Below are 24340 nucleotides of genomic sequence, written 5' to 3' on the forward strand. Positions count from 1 at the left end.
GGGGGGGGTGACCCCCAGATCTGTGCGGGGGGAGGGGCTGTTGCTATGGGTTTTGCCCCAGGCACCAAATTTCCTTGCCACAGTACTAGCTGCTGCCGCCAGGCAGTTGGTTTAAACTTTGGGTAGAGCAGGGATCAAACTGGGGCAGAGAGGAGTGTATATATACACCCCCAGTGGTTGATCCAAGGGGGTGCCTACTGGTGGAGGGAAAGAAGAGAAGAGACAGTGCTGGGAGAAACAAGCTGTAAATATATATGTTTATACAGAGTGAGTGATCACAAGCTCCACCCCCCCCCTTTTTTTTAATTCCATGCTGAATCAGCCAAAACAGTTCCCAATTCTATCTACTGAGAAGAGCTCAATTGTTCAAGTCCGCGTGGTGCTACTGCTGGCAAGTATCTTACCTCCTCGACTCTCCAGCCTGGGGCTTCAGACGCTTCCACATCTATGACAGGCATCCTAGTGTCAGCCCAGAGGCCTTGGGATTCAGATGCCCCCTAGTCTTGCTTGCCCCTAGAGTGCAAGCTTTTCTGAGCTGAAGCTGGTTTCATCTGATGTGGTGAGAGGAACAGCAGAAAGCAGAGGAGGAGGAGAGAGACACTAGAATGCAAAAGACAAGTGGGGGGGGGGTTACAGATTTGAACAGATAATCGCAGAACAAGAAATCATCCATAGATTGGATTCTACAAATCAGTGTTTCTCAACCTGTGGGTCATTACCCAAAAGTGGGTCACAAGAATACATGAAAGGGTCAGGAACTAACTAACTAAAAATGGATCAACAATCTCTAAAAATGGATTCTCCATTAAAGGAGAAAAACGTGGAAAACAGTGGCTTTTTCCAGGCAGGCTGGCAGATTTCCAGCCTGCAAAGGGCTGCTTGGGCCATCCATATCCCACACAGTGGGGAGCTTGGGGGTGGGGGCGCAGTGGGTCAATGTTTACAAATGGGTCCTAGTACAAAAAAAGGTTGAAAACCAGTGTTATATAGTTTAAATGGGAACTACAGATTCTCATCTCATTAGCTGGATTAGCTTGTGTGTCTCCTTGTTCCTATGGGTTTAAAGCTTGTTTGTTCGTTTCTTCCAGCGCTGCCTCCTCCCCCCTCTCTCTCCCTCCCTCCTTCCCTCTATCCCTTTTATTCTAATTTTTCTCTATACTCTTTCTGCACCTCCTTTCACAGTCTCTGATAAAGTGAGCTTGTGCTGTATATATCTGGTTGGTCTATAAGGTGCAAATCTACCGTCTTCTACCTGAATGAGATCACCAATCTCATTCCACAGAAAACAACAAACAGCCATCAATTGGTAGGAAACTTTGATCTCTACCAAAGTGACCTGGCTTTGAAATGATAACTGATAGCCTATGGTAGTGTTGTGGTGATATGGTAGCTCTAATGGTCCTGGAAAACATGCAAGCAGCAAGCCTTTTTTATGGGTGTTATCTTATATTGGACTGTCTAGTTGGAAAGGACATAGACAAGCTTTTGGGTACCACTGTACTCTTCCTCAATTCTCAGTAAGTTAAAGGATCCTTGATGAGACTTATGTAAATACATAGGAGGAAATGTTTTTCCCTCCCAAAAGCAAGGCCTTTTAAGATGTTCTAATTTAGGTCCCAAAATTTAAGTTTCCAAAATCCCTGTTCATTTTTGAAAACTGTGATTATAGTTTGTTTCAGAATGGCAAAATAGTGAAACTAAGGAAAAAAGCAGGCATGAATAAACAGATTCCTAGGTACGGTCCACTTCATTTTTTCCAAATGTTACTTAAAATGTAGGAACATTTTTTTCCTGATAATTAAACTCCTGGTTTCAGAAGACAATAGAACAAGCAAGCAGATTTTAGACACAGTTCTTTATTGCAAAGGAATACAAGGTTATCTGAAAGATAAAACATAAGAAAATGTTACCGTTACAGTTTGTCATGTAACACTGTACACCAGGAACAGACATATACAGTAAATCACATTTTTTACACAAAAAATGTATTGCAGACAGACCGAATTCCAGGTACTTAATAATTATTTTTAATATGATTAGATCTATGACTTACATGATTACATAAAACATAAAAAGTTGGTTCCTTACATAACTACTATATTCTCAGTTTCTTTTTACAGAAATAGGTGGTGCATAAACTAGTGCAGGCTTTCCAAATGGCTCAGATTGTTTACATTGTGTTTGTTTAAAATTTAGAATTTGGTTAGGATCCAGCCTTGTGTGACTTGATAAATTATTAAAGCTAGAATATCTGAAACTGAAATATCGCATGCATTTTGTTTCCTTTGACTTTGTTGGGTTTTATATAACAGGTTTGATAGATATCTTTGGTCATTTCATGATTTTAAGGAGAACTAAAAATGTATATAAAATACTTTTACAAAGAGTGAATAGTAAATATCTGTAAAATATACAAATACTATCCATACAAACTAGATGTGCTGTAATTATTCATATTACAGCTACAGGTTACAGTGCAGCATAGTATTTTAAAGTTCAACGTACAATTTTTATTCCCCATTAAATTTAGCAAAGAATACTAGATCTTTTTAGCTGGTCCTGCTATTTTCATCTCTTTTTTTAAACGGCTATTTTGTTTTACTTAAACAAGTGTCTAATACAAAAGACTTCAGTCTGTATGAGGAGCTATAATCAGGTTATCATGAAGTTACACTGCAACCAGTATTAAACTATCAGACTTGTGTAAAAAAAAGGAAAGGGCAGGGTAGAACCTTAGAAACTAACTCATTCAGAAATGCACAAGCTTTTGTAGGTGACAGGCTACTTTGTCAGCCTACTTCCTGTGTATTTTTCTGTATATCATTATCTTCCTCCTCTCCCTTTATTGTTTTTCAACTGATGTTGAGACCACATGGCACCAGTATTACAGGATAGGATAATCCAGCTGGCTTTTGAACTGATGAAGACTGAACAGAAATGACATTCCAAACCCGGAAAGTAAGTTATGATTCAAAGTAAAGATGTGATAGCTGGCCTGGCAGAGGACACAACATCCCCCACATTAAGTGACAAGCTGCTTTGTGTCCTTCCGACCTCAGTAAATCTTTATTTCACCTACCTTTTCTATCTTATCTCTTTTCCTGCTTTTGCATGTTTGCTTTGTTAAAAATAAAGAAAAGCAGCCACCGTTCATAGTAAATTCAGTTCAACAGAAGTAACCCTTTTTTCCCCACTGCTTAACAAAAAGACAGACTCTGACCAGTATCTCTCTCACGAAAGAGACTGAAACGTTTTAAGTTTGTCTTGTACAACTCAATTTAGTTTCCAAAATGTTTTCTGTTTTGCTTCTGAACTCTTTTTCTCTCATGTGTCCCAGTCAGTATACCTCCATGCTTTGAGTCCAGTGTGAATGGCATGGTCGAAGCCTTTGTACTCAAAATTCTGAAACATACCTAATTGTTGTATAGTGCCAAGGTCATGCTGACATCTTTGATTTGGTTTTTCCATTGAAACTCATGAGTTCTGTATTCCTAATCAGTGTAGGTGAAATTAACTCCTAGTGCAAATGTACTGAAGAAATCCTATTAAAGTTCTTAAAGATAAAAGTGAGGCTTAAACAGCATATGCTGTCTGCCCAGGGGTGAACTTCATCCTGATACTGATACATATTCAAGTTGTGCTAGTGTGATGGGTAAGTGAAATCTGAGTAGCTAGCCGATTTCTTTACAAATGCCCTCCACTGATGAATAATTGGTTTGGTGGTTTTGATGTAAAAATTAAATTGTTACTCAGTTTTGCAGCCTGCACTAAAAATTCAGGTCTTTATTCTTTGCCTGATGGGACTGCAGCAAGCATTAGCTGTTTCTAGTCCACCCTAAGCAGAGTTAGCTCACTGGTGCTGGTACAAAAAATAGCCATTTTAGCATACTAAACTGATAGGAAAAACATACTTATTTAACTTTCAATTTCTAAACAGTTAATCCTTATAACACACTTATGAGGTAGGCAAATGTTACTATCACCTCACTTTAGAGATAGTAAACAAGAGGATCAGAGATTAAAGCTAAAAGTTTCAAACTTGGATGCCTAAATAAGTGGTACTGAACAACTATTCTCATGAAAGCTAAGGCATAAAATAAAAAATGTTGGCTTGTGTGTTGGCTTAAGGTTACAAACAAGTCACTATTATATCAGCTGTCAGAACTCAGAAGTTCATGCCTTGCAGCTTCTGTGGTCTGCTGCTCTTTAATTATTTTTTTCAAAATTATAACAATATCATACTTCAGAGAAAGCATCACATTAAGAAAGTGTCATAGTGTTCAAGGGTCAGCTATGGCTCTGTACGCAGTTCAACTCAGATCCAAGAAATTTTGAGATTTTTTTTGTAGTAGAGATTGTATGTGTTGCCGGCTGGGCAGTGACCCATGCTGGGAGTAGCTTTAAAGTGTATTGGAAGGGTTAAATTTCCCTACCAAATACAGGGAAATTGAGGTAGTGGCTGCCTATACAGAATGGTATTGAAGTAAATAACTACTACAGCAAGAGTCAAATATTAAAGGTACAACAATTGTTGAGAGTGTGCTTTCTAAAGGCAGGAAACAAATCATGTAATAGCAAAATTTATACATAATGTATGGTGCTTTGTAAAATGCATTTGTGAGCCAAGAACATTTTTTTCCAACTATTTGAGTTGGTCTAATAAAAGATATCAGATTTATGCAAAGAACTTTGTCTGCCTATATAAGTGAAGACTTTGTTTAAAGTATGCACAACAGATGCAGGAAGCTATTTTTCCAGTCAGCGGCATGTATACTGTACCAGATTGCTTCCCAAATTTAGAGATGTTTACAATTATTTGGACCAAAAACCTTTTACATAAAAACAAAATTGTATGCTTCGTTCTCTGTATCTATTATCTAAAGATTAGGCTCTCTTATGTTAATTTAAAACTGTACCATTATGAAATGGTATGTGGGACTCTAACTTGTATTCTTTACGTTTCTAAACTATGAGTCTGTACTGAGGGACATGTAACTTGGACACTGGAGGAAGATACTTGGTTGCTGTGGCATTATTTAGGCCAGCAATTTACAACCAGAGTGCTGTGGGCATCAGCAGCAGAGAGGAGGTAAGCAGGTTCTGGTGAGGTGGTGAGTGCAGGCCAGTGGTCTCCAACCTTTTCAAGGTGAAGATCACTTTTTGAAGGAAAGGGCAATCAAGGATCTACCGCCCCCGCCCCACTGCAGTTTGGGGCACAAAAACCGCCCTGGGGTTTGTGCCCCAAACTGCAGTGGGGCTTGGGACCCAAAGCCCAGAGTGCAATGGCAGCTGCTTTGCCCCACACAGAGATCGGGGGGTGGGGCATGTGCCCCCCGGGCCTTCACCGCGGTGCACGCAGTGGCAGGAGCCTCCTGATGCACCTGGACAAACAGCCCATTCTCCAACCCTCCCCCAGTCTAACCTGACCGGGGCCCCACTCACTCAGTGGCAGGGGGCATGGAGTGGGATTGTCCCGGCCCTGGCAGCAGGGGTCGTGGCTCAGCCCAGCCACGTGTGCCACCAGTCATACGCCCTGCTCCTTGTGTGTCCCGGCCACTCCCCATGTGAGTCCTAGCATTCCTGATTGCAGAGCCTCCAACAACCGACTGCAGTCAACTGGTTGGTTACCACTGATGTAGGCTCTTTCTTTCTAGCATTCTCCTCCCCTGCCCCTCCTCCCTTCCCCCCGCCTCCAGTTTGCTGCACAAAAAGGATCAATATTAAAATGTTCCTGTGGGACTTACCTTGCACATGACTACATATTTAGAGCCCTAAAAGTCTGGATGAGCAAATTACATGCTTTTATTCTCTAACATGAACAACTACATAGAGAAAAGGGAATTTTCTCAGGGCTGAATTGAGATATGCTCATTATAAGCCCACTTGTTGAAGTCATATGATTACATCAGATTCTCAATTCTATTTTTTTTGGAATGGAAGTTTTTAGTATTTATAGTTGTGCAAAAAACCTTGAAAATATGACCCAAGTATAAATAACACAGAAGCATCAGCTGAAATCTGAATTAGGTATGTGTTTATTTGCAGAATCGAGGCCTGGAGTTTGATTCTGTATATTTTACTTAAAACCAGTGGGAAGTCTGTCTGTGGAGGGACTGATGCAAGTTATCCTCATTGCAAGATTCCACAGAAGTGATAAGTGCAGTTTAGAGTTCCCAGGCCAGGGCTTTAGCTTTTAACACCTTTACCAAAATAGTGTTAAAGTCCTACAGATTAGTGGTGTTAGCTGAAAGCCTTCAAAATCCTACTTCCTTGTTGAGTGCATTCAGCTCTCAACCAGTCTCTACAGTTTTTGATATTATAAGGATGAATTGTATGTTCTTTTCTACAAATTAGCTCTCTTTTAATCTGGTGCTAGTCAGTTCAGAGTATGCTCCCTGACATCTGTAGAGGGCAAAAAGTCTGAAATGCACGTGATAACTGAATTCAGCAAAAAAATGATTAACCTTCTCATGTTACAGATTCAGCAATAAGAAATCATCCAAGTTTCAAATACTAAGAGGTGATTAGTATAAAACTTTTATTTAAGTGACAAATATCCCCAGTAAGTAGTACTGGAGGCAAATAAAATTGTGGAAAAAAATCAGATATTTAGGTCTGAAGAGGATCTTGTTTCTATTGTGCAAGAGCACATAATACCAATATTATGGTCTGAAACACATGAATACAATACAGTACAACGTTTTCCTGTATTAGGCTTATATTAACACAATGCTGTACTGCACTATGGTATGTACAATAGATACAACAGACGTTTTGTGAAACCTGTGTCTCCAAGTTTACACATGAATAAATCTAACTGCTATAGATATATTAATATAAGTGCTAATGGTTTGAATTGGGTCACTTTCATTTCTGGACTAAAATTATTTAAGATCAAGAATAATGGCAAACTTAACAGCATAAATAGTTGGGTTGTTTTATTAACACAATTTTACAAAACAAAAAAAAGAAATCCACTTACAGAGAGAGAGAGAGTGTGTGTGTGAATCCAATTTAAATTTAAGGGAAAAAATGAAGAGTTTAAAGAGCCCATTGTTAGAGCTCTCACAAGTAAGCAGCTGTATAACAGAGGCCAAAAATGAAACCTGAGAACTTTCTTCAGTTCCTTCATTATAATAAATTATAATGTATGTGACTGGTGATATCCTGCCAATATTTAATAAAAGGGATTCCAAAAAAATGTCCCCTTTAGTTTATGTCTCAGGGGTGCTTGCACTGCAGAAAAGTAATAGTGAGGAAGTGGAAAATCTATGTATTTGTTTTCCTATAACATATTTTTTCTCATAACCAAGATTATGCAGTGTGCATAATTTGAGAACTGGGGATAGAAAGTTGAAGAGAGCATCCTCCCTGGGAAAATCTGTTGAAAATCCTTGAGTTTCTGAACTTTTTCCAATCATAAGGCCTACCAAACTATGCACTTGTGCCCTTCTTCCAAGATCTTTTCTTTTGGTTTTGTTTTTTGAGCCCTAGGGATAATGCATTTCAAGCAGACCAATTTTCCAGTTTTCAGAAACAGGCTGAAATCATTTCATCTTCAATTTGTTGGTGATGTTCTAAAAGAGGGCATATGGGAGACTCTTATACAGAAAGGCACAGAAACCAGTTTATTTGTTACAGACCTAAAGATGCTATGACGTCAATACATCTGAAGATGTTCAGTCAACAAAGTATACAACAAACAGGTTTTCATAGACACCTGACTCTTTCATAACAGAGTAGGGCATTTGGTAGGTCTACTGTTAGAAAGAAGAGGCTGACTTCCCATTTCTTTGGTTTTCTGTACCGTTTTAAATGATGGTAGTGCTGGAGCAGAAAGGTGATGATCAGCTCCCCTTTGTTGATGAAGATTGTTAATATAGCTGGCAATCAGAAGAGTGATCTCAAGAATCTATGAAAAGAAAGAAATAATTCTAGTTTTGGGGAAAAAAACAGTGATGCATTTTGACTACTAAAGAAACAGCTCATCTTTTAGCAAGTGACAGACCCTGTACTTTCATAAAGTGGTTATACCAGGGATCGGCAACCCTCAGCATGCATGCCAGAGAATTGCACATGAAGCCATTTGCTTGGCACGCCACACCTGGCCCAGGCTATGGGCACTTGCTGCTGGCCATGGAGCCCGGGCTGCTCACAGCAGGCAGCTGAGAGGCTGCATACCCTGCTGCAAGCAGCCTGGGCTCCGTGGCAGGCAGCAACTGCCCAAAGCTCTGGCCGGATATGGCAGGCAGATGAGAGGTTGCAAACAGCTGCACCAGGCTGTGGAGCTATGGTACTGGCAGCAGCTGCACGCACACCTAAGGGCATGTGGCAGGGCAGAAGCCGGGCCAGTACAACCATGGCCCCCCCCCTTGCTGCCCTTGGAGACGTATGTGCAGCTGCTGCCAATGAGTCAGGCTGGCGCTCAGTCTACCTCAGTGTAACTGTTTACAGCCTCCCTGCTGCTTACCACGAGCAGCCCAGGTTCCATGGAGGGTGGCAGGGGCCTGCCCAGAGCCCAGGCTAGCTGTGGCAGGTGGCTGGAAGGTTGCAAGTCACTGCAGTAGAGGTCTGCAGAGCCCCTGCCCAGCTCATTGCTGGCAGGGGAGAAGCTAAGGTTGCACTGCCCTGGCCACGGGTCACGGAAAGGAAGCAGGGCTCTGGACCCTGGTGCGGCTGTTTACAGCCTGTCCGTTGCTTGCTGCAAGCCCGGGCCCCATGGCCAGTGGCAGCTGCATGTGTAGCATGGAGCAAGCAGTGGGGAAAGGGCTGAGGCATTGGTGACATGTAGGGAGTGCATGCAGGTGTACGTGTAACCCCTGAGACTGGCCACCACCAATGCTGCCAGCAGTGTCTGCAGGCAGTTGCCAATCACCACCCCCTCGCTGCCGACACTGCTGTGGCTGCCTGTGGGCGGTCCCTGCTCAGCCTTCCCTTGCTGCCAACATCACTGTGCCTGCCTGCCACGCTGCTGCTGTTTGTAGGTGGTCACTGTGCCCCCCCAGCCTTGGGAGGCATGAGGCATTTATGGGCTGAGGCAGTGCAACCCCAGCCCCTACCTCACCATCCGCCTGGAGGTGTCCATGCACCTGTCACCTGCAACAAGGGTTGGACCACTCATAGCTCTGCTCTACCCATCTGTTCCTGGAATGCCAAGTCAAGGCATGGGTTGAGGTTGGGGTGTTTTTTGGCACTCTGGCCAAAAATGTTGCCGACCCCTGGGTTTATACTTTATCAAAGAATGAATGAGGACAATTTGATTAAGTTTTTTTTTCCAACTGCTAAAGAAGGTATATTTTTGATAGTACATTGCATGTTTTGTTCTGTACAATGTTTTATGATTCAAGCAGCACTTCCTTGGGAGATCACTCTGCAATCCAATACATGTCATATTAGAGAATGATTTTATGGCATGCCATGGAAATTTTCCTAGGTTACAGTTGCAAGGAAGAGAGAAGCACTAGGGATGGGCTGGCCCTCACATGGATGAGGTGTCTCCTTTTCCAACAATCCTGAAGTTTGAGAGAATTGGGAGGCCATGTCCCATGGCATCTCCATGGAACTTCCAAAACCTCCCCTGTCAGGGGATGATTTGATGGGAAGTATTTCTTGGCCTGTTTCATTTCTGAATGTACATATTTCCGTGAAAAGGCACAATTTAACTAATTTATTTATAAAACCATTATGTTTCTCCTTGTAGATTGTCCTTTCTTGTAGCAACAGAACTAATATTCTGCTTTTATTTATTTTATGCAGGCTGGTAGCTAATTATCAACAAGAAAAAGAGTGTAGACTAATGTAAACAAGAACAATTTCCTTTATTCCTAGAATTTTGGAGACGTGACAGATCTTTCAGGAGGTCATCCAACAATACAGAAACTGCCTGAATAAGGACCCAAACATTTTAAAACATTGCTCCTGAGTTTAGAACTCTACAGGAAGGATTATTCCAAGCACAAAAACGTGAACATTGCCATTGTAACCTGCTTTTATATTGCTGTCCTCTTCAAACACATCCTGCAAAAGCTAACAACCCGAAGATCCTTTGAAGAGCAGGTGCTGCATCTTGCGCATATCTGAATAGGGCCTGGTTTAAATCACAATTTTGCATTTTCATGAAAGTACCAAAATTAAGCAATTTTCATAAAAAATGTGATTTGCAACAAATTGCCCTGAATGGCCCTTTGCTGAGGAACTCTTCAGCAAGGGACTGTACCGTGGCATTTTGTTGAAACAAGATGGCTGCTGCAAACTGGGGAGAGCAGCAAAAGCCTAGCAGCCCAGGGCAGGGGAGAAGAGATTGCAAAAGGGACCGGGAGGAGAGAGCCTGGGGATGGGTAGGGGAGGGGCTGTTTGCTCCTCTGGGTGGGAAAACTGGGGCGCCAGGAGTTGGGGGTGATGGGACAGAACACACACATGGAGGAACAAACAGCTCCTCCCCTACCCAGTGTCAGGGCAGTCTGCCAAGGCAGCCCCCATGTGTCCCCAAACTGCCATTGAGCTTATCATGATCACTGCTGACTGGCTGGTGCTGAGCTCAGCATCAGACTCACTTGTTGGTTGGCCAGGAGCCCAGCAGAGCAGAGTGGCATTTTTAAAAAAAGCATTTCCTCCCTGCCTGTCAGAAACACTGTGGCCGCTACTGCTATTCCTGTCTCTTCCAGTGAGGTGTGGGGGGGAAGCTGTAGGCTTTTTAGCAATGATCAGAGGCTGCTACAACTAAACCTGGCCCTCAACCTGCCCCTCAGTCCATCAGAGGAGGTTGGGGGAATCATGATCTGGCTGTGAAAATGGCAGCTTTCAGTATGATCGGGCCACAATATTAGCAAGCTGGGTCTGTGCTTTAAACCAGACTCTGTATATGAAATGGTACTTCATTACAAAACATACTAGAAATTGTTTTAGCTGATGTACTAACCTTTGGTTTTGCCATTGCAAAAAGGAGTTTTTCTGTTGGCTTGTCCTTTGTCTGGGTATTACTGACTACTAGCATAAAGTCATCTTGGTAACCTCCAAAGGTCATTAGACTCCTATGTCCATATGTAACTATTAATCGCTTTGAAGAGAGCAGAAAAGAAATGTGCAAAGTCATAAAAGAGAAATCTAGAAAAAAATCAGATTATAGTGACTATTCCTTGAAAAAACATAGTCTTCTGTTTTGCAAGACGCTATTTTTAGCCCCTTTTGTAACATTTTGAAATTAATAATAAATTATAGGGACAGTTAACTCAAATCTCACAGTGATGAATTCCCACTGCAGTCAGTGAGCTTATAATAATGCATGGAGTTTAACATTTGCAACTGTAACAGATTGTACACATACACACAGCCTACATTATAAGAGTCCAATCTAACTTCCACCAAATATAATGTTAAGATCTTCAGTGGAAGATGGACTGGCTCCAAATTGAACATCAGGGTCCATTCTTTCAAAAAGGAGTTCATTCCGGCTTTTATGTGTCTGTGTAAGCGACAGGCTGGGTGAATCAAAAAAGGGCAGTCTGGAAAGAGCTCTGAATTTTTCCAGGGAATTCAGATTTATAAATTGAGAAAATTAGGCATAGATTACTAAAAGTTGAGCTGGAATTAAATTCTATCTCAGAGGAAGAAAGCTATTTTCAGAACATCCTATACTGACTTTATTTCATCTCCCTTTGGAAATCCTTCTGTAGTTGTTGCCCTTCTCCCTCTTTTGTCCACATGTCCATATTTATGATGTTTAGTTCTTCTGTACCTCTCTTAAAAATGCAAAGGAAGTTGTACTGAAACACTCTAAATTAATGCAGTATGTAAAGCTGAGATTTTATAAGCGTCAGGAAATTCACTTTTAGCACTCTAGGCATTTGTATATATGCTTGCACTGCAGCACCAGGCACTTATAAAAGCACCCGGTGCTGTGGCACGTGCAGTTGCATAGCTGAGAAAATGTGTTTAGTTTTGAACTAAAACACCTCAAAGGTTTAGTTCAAAAGCGCACCATCACCATTTTTTGTGCGCTGACGTGCATTTTGCCACTTATACAACTGCATGTGATGCAGCACAGTGCGCACCAGCTCACGTGTGGAGCAGATTCGATTGAGTCTGCCCCAACCTGTTGGATCTGTGGGATGTTGTGGGACGAACAGGTATGTGTATAAATGCCCCTAATGACAATACAGTTGGGCTTCAATTTACACAGTGGTTACATTCTTAAAAAAAAAAAACAACCTGTGCAAATAGAAATTGCATAAAAAGATACCAAGCGTCTATGGGGAAAAAAGGTTTTAGGTTCCAGATGCGGCTGATAATTTGGCCGACAAATGCCTGTGCGTGTGCGCAGCCACAGCACTGCAAGCAGGCAGCAAGGAGCAGAGCCCGGCAGCTTGGAGAGTTGCGTGCAGCTAGTAAGTATGGTGTGGTGGAAGGCGAGGGGGGATGGAAGGGCATTGGGGGGCAGATCAACGCCCCCTGCGATGAGGAAGGAGTGGGGCATGGGCAGAAGCAGACGCTGCCCAACTGGGGCGGGTGCAGGATGGAACCCAGGAAGGCATGGAGGGAAGGGTGTGCCCCCAGATCTGCGTGGGGCAGGCAGGCTACAGCTGCAGGCTGAAGCCAGGCTGTGTCAGGTTTTTTTTGGTGGGGGCTGGGCTCAGGATGGGTGGCAGTGGCGCTGGGAGGGAGCTACAGGGGGGGCTATAGCCACCCCAGATTTTGCTGTAGCCTCCCCATAGCCCTTTTTCAGTGCCACCACCGCCCAGCCCAGCTCAGCCCCTGACGAGGAGAGCCCCACACAGTTCTGGCTCCAGCCCAGAGCTGCAGCCTGCCCTGCCCTGCACAGATACGGGTGGCACATGCCCCCTGCTGTGCCCTTCCAGGGTGTGCACAGCGGAGGGAGCCGCCCCGTTTCGCGCCCCATGGACGAGCTGCAGCTCTCTCCCATGCTCAGCCTGCCCTGGCTGGGCAGTGCCTGCCCCAGCCTCTGCCCCACTCCCTCCCTCACCAGAGGGGGTGTTGATTTGCTCCTCCCATGCTCCTTCCCTTCCCTCTCCCCTTCCACCACAACACAACATATTTACCAGCTACACTGAGAGCACCATGGGGAGGTGAAGGGGGGAAGTGACCAGCTGATTCTAGACACATCTGCACATCTTGGTTACCACACTGCACCGTGTAAAAGTGAATCCATACCATGTGCAAAAATAAAGGGTAACAATTAGTTGACTGTGCATAACTGAAACCATGCAAAAAATACCATGTAAATCAAGGCCCGACTGTATATTACTCTATCTCTTTGCAAGTATGAATTTAAAAGGGAAGCCTCTCAACTACACCAGTTCCACTCAGCTGACTTCTATGGAATTACTCCTGATTCACCCCACTGTAAGTAAGAGCAGAATCAGGTGATTAATTTCACAATTAAAGAACTCTGGGAGATATGATATATCATTGTAGGTTACATTTATATCATATTGCATTATATGACAATGTAAATTAAAGTCAAGGGAGCAAAGTTAAGGTTATTCTATGAACTGTAATTATGAATGTCCTGACTTAATAGTTTGATATAGTATAAAACTTTTCCTTGATAAATACTGAGCAAAGAAATCAAGATTCATTGCAGCATCTGCACTAATATAACCCAACAGTTTGCAGTAACAAGTCTATGCTTTACAAGACTAATTGTGTAAATAAGATTTCTAGGCCAACTTCTTTTCATGTTCAATTTCATTTAAGTCAAAGCTGATTCATCAAGGATGAATCTATACTTCATATTCAATATTAAAACTTCTCTGTAACAAAACTTTTTTTCTTTTACCATAGAGCTGTATTCTAGGGTGCTTATGCCATCTTCGTGTACAGCAAGCCATATGAAGGAACTTTCCAGTGTGGATGTTGTTTGAGGCTATAAAGAGAAAAATAGCTTTCTATCATTTTTTGTAAAATAAGGTAACCTTTAAATATTAGGTTAATAATAACAACTAGCTGTTAGGTAGCCCCTTTCATCCAGCAATCTCAAAGCACTTTGTCAAGGGTGACAATATAATTATCTCCATTATACATATGCGGAAATCGAGGCACATGGAAGTAAAGTGAGTTGCCCAAGGTTAAAGAAGTAACAGGTCAGTAACTGAGCTAGGAATTAAACCATGTGTTTCCCCTGAGTTCCAGTCCAGTGCTGTATCTACTAGACTGTACTGACTCATCTAATAAAAAGATAGGTATTTTAAAGCTTGTTACTTAAGACACCAAAAAATTTATAAATAAGTAAATAAAATGGAGCAGCAGTGGTGAAAAGCCATTATTGTATATATTTAGAGATTTCCTGATGTGAAATAAAAGTGAAAATGATGCCACAGTTCTATTTATCAGACCTGCATTAATTTTTTGTACTTTCAAAGTTCAAGCATGACAAGGACATTTGTTTACGTTTTTGGAATATTTATTTTGGTAAAATTTTGAGCCCATCTTCCTTGTTATTCTTGTCTCAATTCTCATTGTTTTCTTTGGTATCAGCGTTACAGGATGTTTAACAGAAATTGGGAAATCAGTATGGGAGACTGCTAAAAATATACCTCGCACATTCTTAGTGCTTCTGTAAGGTCTAATGCTAAAGTCTCAACCCAACCCCTATTAAGTCAGTGAGCCTTTCCACAGAGCTAAACAGGAGATGAAGCAGACCCCCATAGCACTAACTGAATATACTAAGTTGAAAAGGCAGGAGAGAAATGGGTTATAAATTGTTAATAATCTTTATAATAAATAAATCCCATTGAAACTGATCATTTAAAGCAAGTGCGTATATTGTACCAGAGAGTTGGTCATTAAAACATTTTGAACACAACTTTCAGCCACATTTGTTTCCCTGTAACTACATTCAAAGTTTCCAAAACATCTGACCTACTGAAAGTTCCTTACTTTTGCTACAAACAGTTTAGCCCCGAAAAACGACCATTTTCTGGCTACTGTGAGATAAATGCGCACACAGTCTGCAGCGCTGTGCCCCCGGAGAGCCATCCATCTCGTAGACAATCGCTGACAAAGCTGTCTATTGAAATGAAACATAATGAGCACTAATTTTTGGATGCTATTGTTCAAACAAATTTAGGAAGTTTATTCATATCTTGAAAATGAATGAACATTTTTCTACTTGGTTACAATTACTATTTAATTCATGCCTTGCAGTCTATACGAGGATTACAAGATACACAGTATGAAAACCTAAGCCAATCTTTTAACAGTTTTTTATATATAAAGCCACAAGTGACTTCTTATTTCTGTAAGGTTTTGACGCGCTAAAAGCAAAGAATCTAGCATTTCCTTTTACATAAAAGACAATGGCAGCACAAAGTAAAAAATTACATCATGGCTTCTGACACATTTCTACTGATACTCATAGATAACATCAAAATTAAGACACAAACAACATGAAATATAGATATCCTTCTTGCACATGCACACACAAAGTATTTCAGGTAGCATACCTTGTGTTCCCCTGTACTTTTTTATTTTTCTGATAACTTTTTATTCTTTTAAACTTCTTTTTCTGTCACTTGTAGTTTTTGTTTTTTAGGAATCACATGGAAATGTATTGACTTTAAATCTGATACTAAGTTTATGCTTTAACTTGCTTCAAATTCTTATTTTTTATGATAAAGGAGAATGAATATAATAAGTAGAATAATGTTCATATTCCAGTGCCAGCTTCCAATGGTAATTTTAAAAGTATTTTGCAGCATCCCAGGTGCTGCAGCACGGTGGTTGAGAATCACTGATCTAAATCTTCTGATGTTATTGAAAAGGCTTTGGTTTACCCATAAATTTGACAGAATACAAGAAGTACAATGTTTGTATCTTGCCCATCATACTGCTTTTCCTTTCTCACCTTAATTGTTCTTCAGAACACCCTTGTTTATACCTCTTTGGATAAAACCTCTCCACAACTTGTTTTAATGTTTGATTGGACTTGGACTGGGAAGTGACCTGCCCTGCTGGAGTTGAGAAAGGCCTTTCAAAGTCTCCAATCTCCACCTGGTAGAAAGGAGATCTTTGTTAATGGAGAGTAATTTTAACACTTAAATACATTTTACTACATTGTTTTATTTATATGCTGTAAAACCTGGCACAAATGATCAACTGAGTTATATTTTCACTAAGTTAAAAAGTAATTAGTATAACTAACATTTTGATTTTAGTTTCCTTGTTTCATTTTAATTTAGTTCTCTTATGTTTTATATTTACTACATCTAGGGTGTGTCTACACAAGATACTAAAAGCGCAGTAGACGAATTCTACTGCACATTAATACATCACAACAAAAGCTGTGGTAACGCGCAGTAGAATCAGTTTACTGCGCATTAGCATCACTTAAAAGACATGCATTGGCACTACTGATTACAGCGCATTAAGTATTGGTTATTACAGGTTCTAAACTTAATGCAACATAATTATGATGCATTAATGTACGTGTAGTGGGAACAAAGTGTGCTGCTGCTATTTGTCCCATGGGAAACAAATGTTCCCACTTGTCTGGATGCACCCGCTGATGTCAAAGGCGCTGAGTTTACTTAGCCTTGACCCCATATACGTAAAGCAGTGTAAGGATGCGGCTAGGCACAGCGCATAAGGGAATGGTGACTTTGGGTTGCCTCCATGATTACAACTGCAATTGTGTGGTTGACAACAGCAGCTACTTTTTATTGCCCCCTTTCCCGTGCCCTCCCACACATACAATTTGGCATTCAGGGCAGCATGAGGGCACCTGGTGCTGATGAACTGTTGGCATCACCCTTGCTATTGTACTGTACATGCACAAAAGTTACCTGTGCTAAAAGGGCTGCCATTTCCAGTGCCAGTTCTTTGTTTACAGGGAAAAGTCCATTTACTATATGATCATTTGTCTGATACATCAACAGCAGCTTCTCCCTGTCTGTTTCCCCATGGACTTGAGCTGAGAAATAAAGCCTACAAAAGAACACAAAACATTATTTAACCATAAAAACAGGGGAACTAAATGAGCCTATAGGACTGATAATAGGATTTAACACCCTGTACTTCAAGGCAATTGGTTAGAAGTCAGCTTTAGCATTGACTACCTATATCTTAGTACTATTTGATGTCTGTTCACTAGGTTATATGAGATAGTGATAGGAGTCAGAAGGCAGGGTAGATATGCACTAACTAAATAAGATTATATGTATGAGTACAAGCTTTTGTGAATTCAAGTTCACTTCATCAGATGTGAAAGAACAGAATGAAGTGCAGTGGAGTGAATGAGCATCTGATGAAGTGAACTTGGGTGCATGAAAGCTTGTACTCTTGTGGCAGTGCACTTTTGGGTGCCTGCCACTTTAAGGGCTGGAAGCAGCCAGGTGCCAGGTGCCTGATTAGAGCAGCCATTTTAGGGCCCAGATACACAAGCTGGGCCAGCAGTCTGCTCCTGGCAGCCAAGGAGATAACATCAGGTGGAGCTATGGCTCAGGAATGTCTTGGAGGTAAGAGCAGGAGCTATGGGGATGGTTAGGAGGCTCTCAGTCCTGGGCATGACCTGAAATTGCACCCTGCAGGATAAGGGGGGTCTGGTGGAGCTGTCTGTGGGGGGACATTCCTCAAGAAATACCAGACCAGGCACCCTTCCCAATGAAAGGCAGGTAGCAACACCCTGACCCTGGCCCCCATCACCTGGTGGGTAATTGGTGGAGCAGTGGGGCCAGGAATACCCATTAATAGGTACCTGAGCCCAGCAGGGACAAAGGGTCCTGGAGACTCTGGAGGGGGGTAGTGGTGTTGTGAATAGTGACCGTGTGGGCCCATGTATAGTAGGGTGCAGCAGGGTGCCCAAAAGACTACATGAGTTGGGGTGCAGAGTAGAACTGCAGAGGGTGGTTTGCAGGACTGCACCAGGGGCATGTACTTGGGCCAGCGCCAAGTGTGAGAACACGAGGGGTTAGGGGCAAAAGCAGCCCAGCATCAGTGTAAGGTTCCACCACACAGAGTAGGTGAACTTGTGGCATCCGCAGTGGTTGTGTGGTGGTGCCGGGAAGTGAGTAGCAAAGCCTGAAGGCCCTTGAGGGGTCAGTCAGGAGGAGCAAGGGCGGCAGAGTGTGGCCCAGTAATGGGCAGTATGTTAGACGCCCTGCGAGAGGCGGGCAGAGTGCAAGAGGCCCCTGTGAGAACAAAGTAGCATGTGAGTGTGTGTGAAAGAGGCCAACAATGATCTGAGTTTGCCCCGGCCTCAGACCAGAGAGCAATATTGATCTGAATGTCATCTGCGACGCATGGGCCATGGTGTAGGGAAGGTTCAGAGCCACAGATGGTGCTCTCTGGCATTGGGGTAGTGTAAGGGCAGCCTCTCATTTAATAAATAATGTTAACATTTAAGTTGTGGCAGGCAAGTCAGGGCAGACTGCCCTAGGCAGGTGGGTGGGTTGATTTTGAGATCCGGCCTCAAGTTTGCCCCCTGTCACAACTCACTCTATGTATCTGTTTAATTAGTCTACAAAGGTGAATACCTACCCTGCCTTCTGACTGACTTCATGGCTAACCACCCCTCTTAATATCAGTCCAGTTCCTAAGATATAAGTATTTCCATTACAAACTCTTGCTACAGCAGAGAGGTCAGAGATTGAATCAATACAGAGACTGATTATCCTTATCAGCTTTGGTATTGCATCCAGATCAGTGTTGAGGCATGCTCACAGAGCTGCACTCAGAAGCTTCACTGTCACTGTGCTATAACTGGGTGTAGATGTAGAAACTCAGCCTTTAGAACTCAGGGCTGCATCGTCCAGCCTGTGGAGCTCCCTCATGGGTCTGAAAATTTGGCAGCAGGAAGCAGCGGCAGCGTTAATTGTGTAGCTCCAGAAATTCTAGATGATATGGTCCCATCCACTGAATCACGTCAAACATGCAGAGTTGGTCTGAGACTGGACCTGGCATGTGGGCTCACTCTGCAGCTCTATGGCATGCTGACCCCACATGGATTTGGCCTCCAGACTGACCTCACCCAAGGGATCTGCCCTGCAGACCCATTTCTGCCAGTCATCTGGCCTGTGGGGCCAGAAGATGGAGCACTCCAGATCTAACCCATCTTTCAAGCTCTATTCACTACTTTAGCTAGGGGCTGAGAGGTTTAGATTTTTCTGTACTATATTTTTGCTCTAAATTATTTCTGATCTGAGGATTTTCAGTAAATTTAGGAAATATACATGTTCATTATCTGTAAATGAGTAATAAGAAATGGAACTAAAATATAATTTTACTGGAATTTAGGGGCAATTTGAAAAGAACATGGAAAATACTTGTAATCACTGAATGAATACAAATTAATGAAGTTTCATGATTTCATAAGCAGGCACTGACTTATTTAATTTCATGAAGCTCATCATTCTTTGAAACTGGGAGAATCTTAGATCTTCCAATATTAATACGGTAGATTCCTTGTTTATGGCAATCTGTTATTTGTGTACTTTTCTGTAGGACAAAACATTTTTAATCTGTTCTATAAAATTTCACTGTTATTTGCCTATCACCTTCTATTGCATTCCAGTTTACTGTATAGGATCCAACTAGAGCAAGGGAGCTGAGCAATACACAGAAAAAGATTTCTCCTTGTAACAGATAATTTATCATAATATTTCAAATTATAAAACATTTCTGTAATCCAGTGAACAATCAACTACATACAGCTTTTTGCGCTTTAAAATTAATAAGCGCACTTTACTTTCCTGAGGTGTACTTAAAATATTAACTGTTGCATTAGTCTGCCATGTGGGAGAACTGGGTTCAGCTCCCGGACGTACATTTAACTATAGCCATTGAAACATCAACATCAACATCCAGACTCAGTCTGGCCTTTGGATTCTGTCTCAGTGGTCTAAGAGGGATAGAAGGTCTGGGCAGCCTCCACTCCTCCATATTCCTGCTCTAGGTGTATGCACTGAAGATCTTGGTGACCTCTCACACATATACAGGATCAGAAGGATCAACGGTTGCCTTTTTCCAAGTCATATTAAACTATTCATTCAACTGGATCTCAAATAGAGAACTTTTTTTTATGTTGCTCTTTTCGCATGGGATTTTTATGTTGCTCTTTTCACATGGGATTTTCTTTCTGTTACTTGCATGATGTGGATCAAACATAATGGCAAAATGGGGCATAATATGCGAGTGAATAACAGCAATTTCTATATATATATTTTTTTTATTTGCCAGTGAGCCTTTAAGAGCTGACAAAAATGAGCAGAGTAAACTGAAGTGTCATACCATATTCTGATTGGGATGTACCTTACCTGTTTACGATTAGTTCCCACAGACCCTGGTGCTCTTATTAGCATAGTCTTCTTACTTGCATAATTTTGTTGGGGGGGAGGGGAAGGCCAGACAAGTAACACAAATCCACTGTAGTACATATTAGTACAATGGATTGTCACTTCTGGAGATCTGAGTTTTTAAAAAAAATTAATTTGTAGTCTCAAGTATGTATATACTACTAACTGGCACAATTAGCAGCTGATAATCATTAAGTATCAATACAAGATAGCCTTCAAGTTGGTACAGAAAGTATTCCTCAATCTTGTAAGCTTCACTGACACATTTAAAATAAAACACTAGTGTGTATATATAATACAATGGACTCCTGTGTTGGACAATATACAGTAGAAAAGAAGACTCCTGTATTAGACAGTACTGTTTTACCATCTAAGCTGTGAGAGAAAACAACTTCTGATGCATACCACTTTGGACTGATGTTCTTACTGCATTGGTTAGCAGATCTCTGTGGGCAGTATTTACCATGCAAATAATAATTGTCTATTACCTTAGCCACACTCTCTTCTCTGAAAGCCTCTCACTGCTAGGGGCATCACTCATTGATCTGCTTTTATTCTTGTTGGGCTCAACTGCTATATGGTAAAATTCCATTCACACTAGCTCTGCATGCCCTGGAATACGGTTTTAAAATTGCAGAGCTGAAACTATAAAAGACAACAGCTAAATCACAATAAATGGGAGCATCCAAGGCATGAACATATTTTGAAGGATGGCTCAGGAAGGGCAAGATAACTTGGACAGTAGTGAGCAGGCACCAGTGCTTTCTAAATAAGGAAAGGGATGTCCAATTAAACAGCGTATTGATTCAGAATTTAAACATTAGGAATTATGGATGTTTTTGACACCTTATGTTGCCCATACTTCTCAAACAGCTAATCTTGAGAGAAACAAAAAATTAAGATGCATATGAAGGTTACTAAGGAGTAGGATAATCTATTTGACAAAAGGTACAATCTCCATATTTATTTTAATGTTTCTGAGTGAGATACGATAGCCATTGTATGTTCAGATACAAAAATACATTGAACAAAATTAAATTCACAAGATATGTTTAGAATTATACTCAGCAGTACACACCTATTTTTGTAGGTGAGGCGAACAGTTCTTGTGCCTTCGCACTTCCCAGGATGCTGTTCTTTGGAGGCTTGCTCCCATTTAGAAATAATGTCACAGATCTAGGAGGAAAATGGGTAAGTGGAAATTTCAGCTGCATAGCAACTTGCCAAACCAGCATTTTTTAAAGAAAATGTCTGTTTGTTATGAAAACTATGCAGTGATTGTAGCTTAAATGCTACCATTGCCTGATTTTTTTTTTTTTTAACTTGTGAGAGAGACATTTACAGGCAGTCTTTAGTTGAGGCTTTTAAAAAGCAGCTTTTGTTGTTTTGTATTTATCCCTGCAAACACACATTAACTTTGGAACCCGGCCATTAAATGCTTACACAGAAAGGCAAGGCACACAATTTAGCAGCCAACAATGCGTATGTAATTATCCAGAACTATTCCTATTATAATTAATCGAACTAACCACTTGTATGAGAGAGAAATGAAGCAATTATGCAGTATGGTATAGATGAATCCGTTACTAGTCAATTTTCTGCATGAGTTGGAGGCTCATCCATTTTCTTGCTTCCAGAGCACAATCCTAATCTAAGCTATTTCGTGTCCCCCTTTGGAAGAGTCAATAGCAATATTAACAGATTCTAAAAGGAGCTGTAAACTGCACATACCTTTTGAAATAACTGATAAGTACTAGTAAATGGGCTTAATAGGTATTGTTTGTCTTCCATATTCCCATGCTTTTTGTGGGAGACAGGATACTCCAAGGTCTCATTTACCTTCTAGAGCAGTGGTGCTCAACCTTGTTCCAAGGTAGACTGGGCACTGCCCATCTGGGCCATATCTAGTTAGTGCTTCCACTCCAGAGCCCAGGGTAGGTGCGGTGGGCACCATCCAGCTGCATGGAGAGGTGTGGGGGAGCAGCCCAGCCTCTCAGGGGGTGGGGGCAAGGGGGCACGACTCGACCCCTGCCCCAATGCAGCCCTACAGGGAGAAGGGGCATGGCCCCAGCCCCAGTGCAGCCCCATGGCAGGCAGGGGGAATGGCCTGTCCCCATTCCAGACATGGAAAGGGCATGGCTCAATTCTGACTGGCCATGTGAGGCTTGGGGTTAGGGAATTTGGCTGCATTCATGGCTATTGCTCCCCCACTACCATATTTCCTGTCTTGTGGGGAGCCGTGTGCACCAGGTGGGATGCCTCTGCAGGATGCATTTTGCCCGCAGGCCGAAGGTGGAGCACCCCTGTTCTATACAGATGGGTACGACCCATGTGGAACCTAGCTGCATAGCTCTGCACAGTGGCCAGAAGACAGTAATAAAGTTGCATGACAGCACTTTACAGTATTCTCTTCTCCCAGAGGCCAAGCAATCACAGTTTTTACAAGCATTGGATGAACTACATAGAATTTTACAAAAATACAGAATATACTCTGTTTCATTTCTCCCTGTTGTTTGGATAATTAAAGCAGCTCAAAATCCAGAAAATAATAATAAGATGAACTCTACCAGTCTTTTGGCCTGAAACTTATCCAAATACAAGGAGGAGAAAGTTAAGGAACCCTCTGACGTTTTGCCAAATTGCTGATATGGCTATAATCCTCTTCTCTTGAGTCCTCCAACAGATAGATGTCTTACCCCGGGAACAAATTAAAACTAGTTCAGTACAAGCTACAATAATTAAATTGAAACTGGAAACTTCTATTGTAATCTTTTAGTGCTGTAGGTCTGAAGTCTCATCAGTATTACTGACTATTCAGATCATGATTTCCCTTCTCCTGAGTACTGAGGAAACTACTAGTCCCCATTAAATAGGCATTACAACCTTTAGTTTAGGGATACCAGATTTCTAGTTCCAAAAAACAGGACACCTGTTATAGGGGGGGCCAGTTTCTAATTGTTAAGATTAAATAACAAGTGTTATTGCCTCAATTAAATCAAAGAAATTAAATGTAAAACAAAAATAAAGCCACAGTCGCACCCTCCCCCCAGCCCTGCCAGTGCCCCTCACACCTGACCCACAGTCCCCTGCACCCCTGGGCTATGCTGGTGCCCCTTACTCCCAACCCGCAGCTCCCTGTCCCTGCTGCTGCTCCTCACTCCTGACCCACAGCCCCCCAGCACAACCAGTACCCCACAGTCCCCCACCCTCCTTGTGTCCCTCACTCCAAAACCACAGTCCCCCCAGCTCTGCCAGTGCCCCTCACTCCCAACCTGCAGTCCCCTGCCACCCCAGCCCTGCCAAAGGGGTCCCCCAGCTGCTCCCATCTCAGCTGGGCTGGAGTATGGTGGTGGCTTGGACTCATGCAGGCAGCAGTGAAGCAAGTCTGGCCCCAGTGTGGCTGGAGGGAGGAGGAGGAGGGGAGGCTTATGGCATCCCTTGCCCTGGGTTGGGGCTTCTGTGCTGTGCCAGGTGGCCTGGCCATAGCCCCCTACCAGGCAGCATCTCCTGGCCACCCCACCCCTGCGAGCACTGGTACCAGTCCTGGTGCCGCCAGCCCAACCACACAGGTCCCGACACCCCAAACCACCCGGATGGAAATTAGATGACCCAAAAGGAAGACATGTCTGGGAAAACCCAGACATAGTGTAACCCTACTTTAGTTACTAATCACAGTGCTCACAACTCTTTATTTCAGAGAATAAAGGTTCTCCCTCAGACACTATTGCTGCCACACCTTGATGTTATTACTGGGGTCAGCCATGGGGGCAGTCTTGCTGACAGGGCACAGCCCCTCCCTTAGCCCATCATACATTCCTTGAACCATATTACTGTCTCACACAATACCTTTAAATGTATTTCACTGACTATATCAATAACTGAAAAGCTAAAATTTCTTCTCATTTTTTTTAAACGTATGCCAAAAAGGAAAAGCAATTTGAAGAAAGAAGGAAAAAAAAAGGTTTTAACAAGGAAATAAGTTTTCCTTTAAATGGTCTGAAAACACCGCTGCAAAATTAAGATACCTTTGTTGT

The 24340-nt window shown here is 42.2% G+C and overlaps 1 protein-coding gene across 4 annotated transcripts in view; it reads right to left on the bottom strand.

Moving 5' to 3' along the window:
• Positions 1–6012: 6012 nt before the first annotated feature.
• The window catches only part of PLEKHH2 (pleckstrin homology, MyTH4 and FERM domain containing H2), a 127779-nt gene continuing 109451 nt past the window's right edge, over positions 6013–24340 (bottom strand). For 3 of the 4 annotated variants that reach the window (XM_019516366.1, XM_019516364.1, XM_019516365.1), the window contains 7 exons: positions 21385–21482; positions 16800–16941; positions 15863–16008; positions 14896–15025; positions 13796–13882; positions 10919–11056; positions 6013–7912 (listed from right to left, as the gene is read on the bottom strand). In XM_019516366.1, the coding sequence (XP_019371911.1) occupies positions 7730–7912; positions 10919–11056; positions 13796–13882; positions 14896–15025; positions 15863–16008; positions 16800–16941; positions 21385–21482 (924 nt within the window). In that variant the 3' untranslated portion in view covers positions 6013–7729. Of the gene's footprint in view, positions 7913–10918; positions 11057–13795; positions 13883–14895; positions 15026–15070; positions 16009–16799; positions 16942–21384; positions 21483–24340 lie in introns of those variants that run through there. The other variant, XM_019516367.1, reaches the window with a different exon arrangement.

The sequence above is a fragment of the Gavialis gangeticus genome, unplaced genomic scaffold, assembly GCF_001723915.1.
Source record: "Gavialis gangeticus isolate Ggan-Ray unplaced genomic scaffold, GavGan_comp1, whole genome shotgun sequence".
Lineage (NCBI taxonomy): Eukaryota > Metazoa > Chordata > Crocodylia > Gavialidae > Gavialis > Gavialis gangeticus.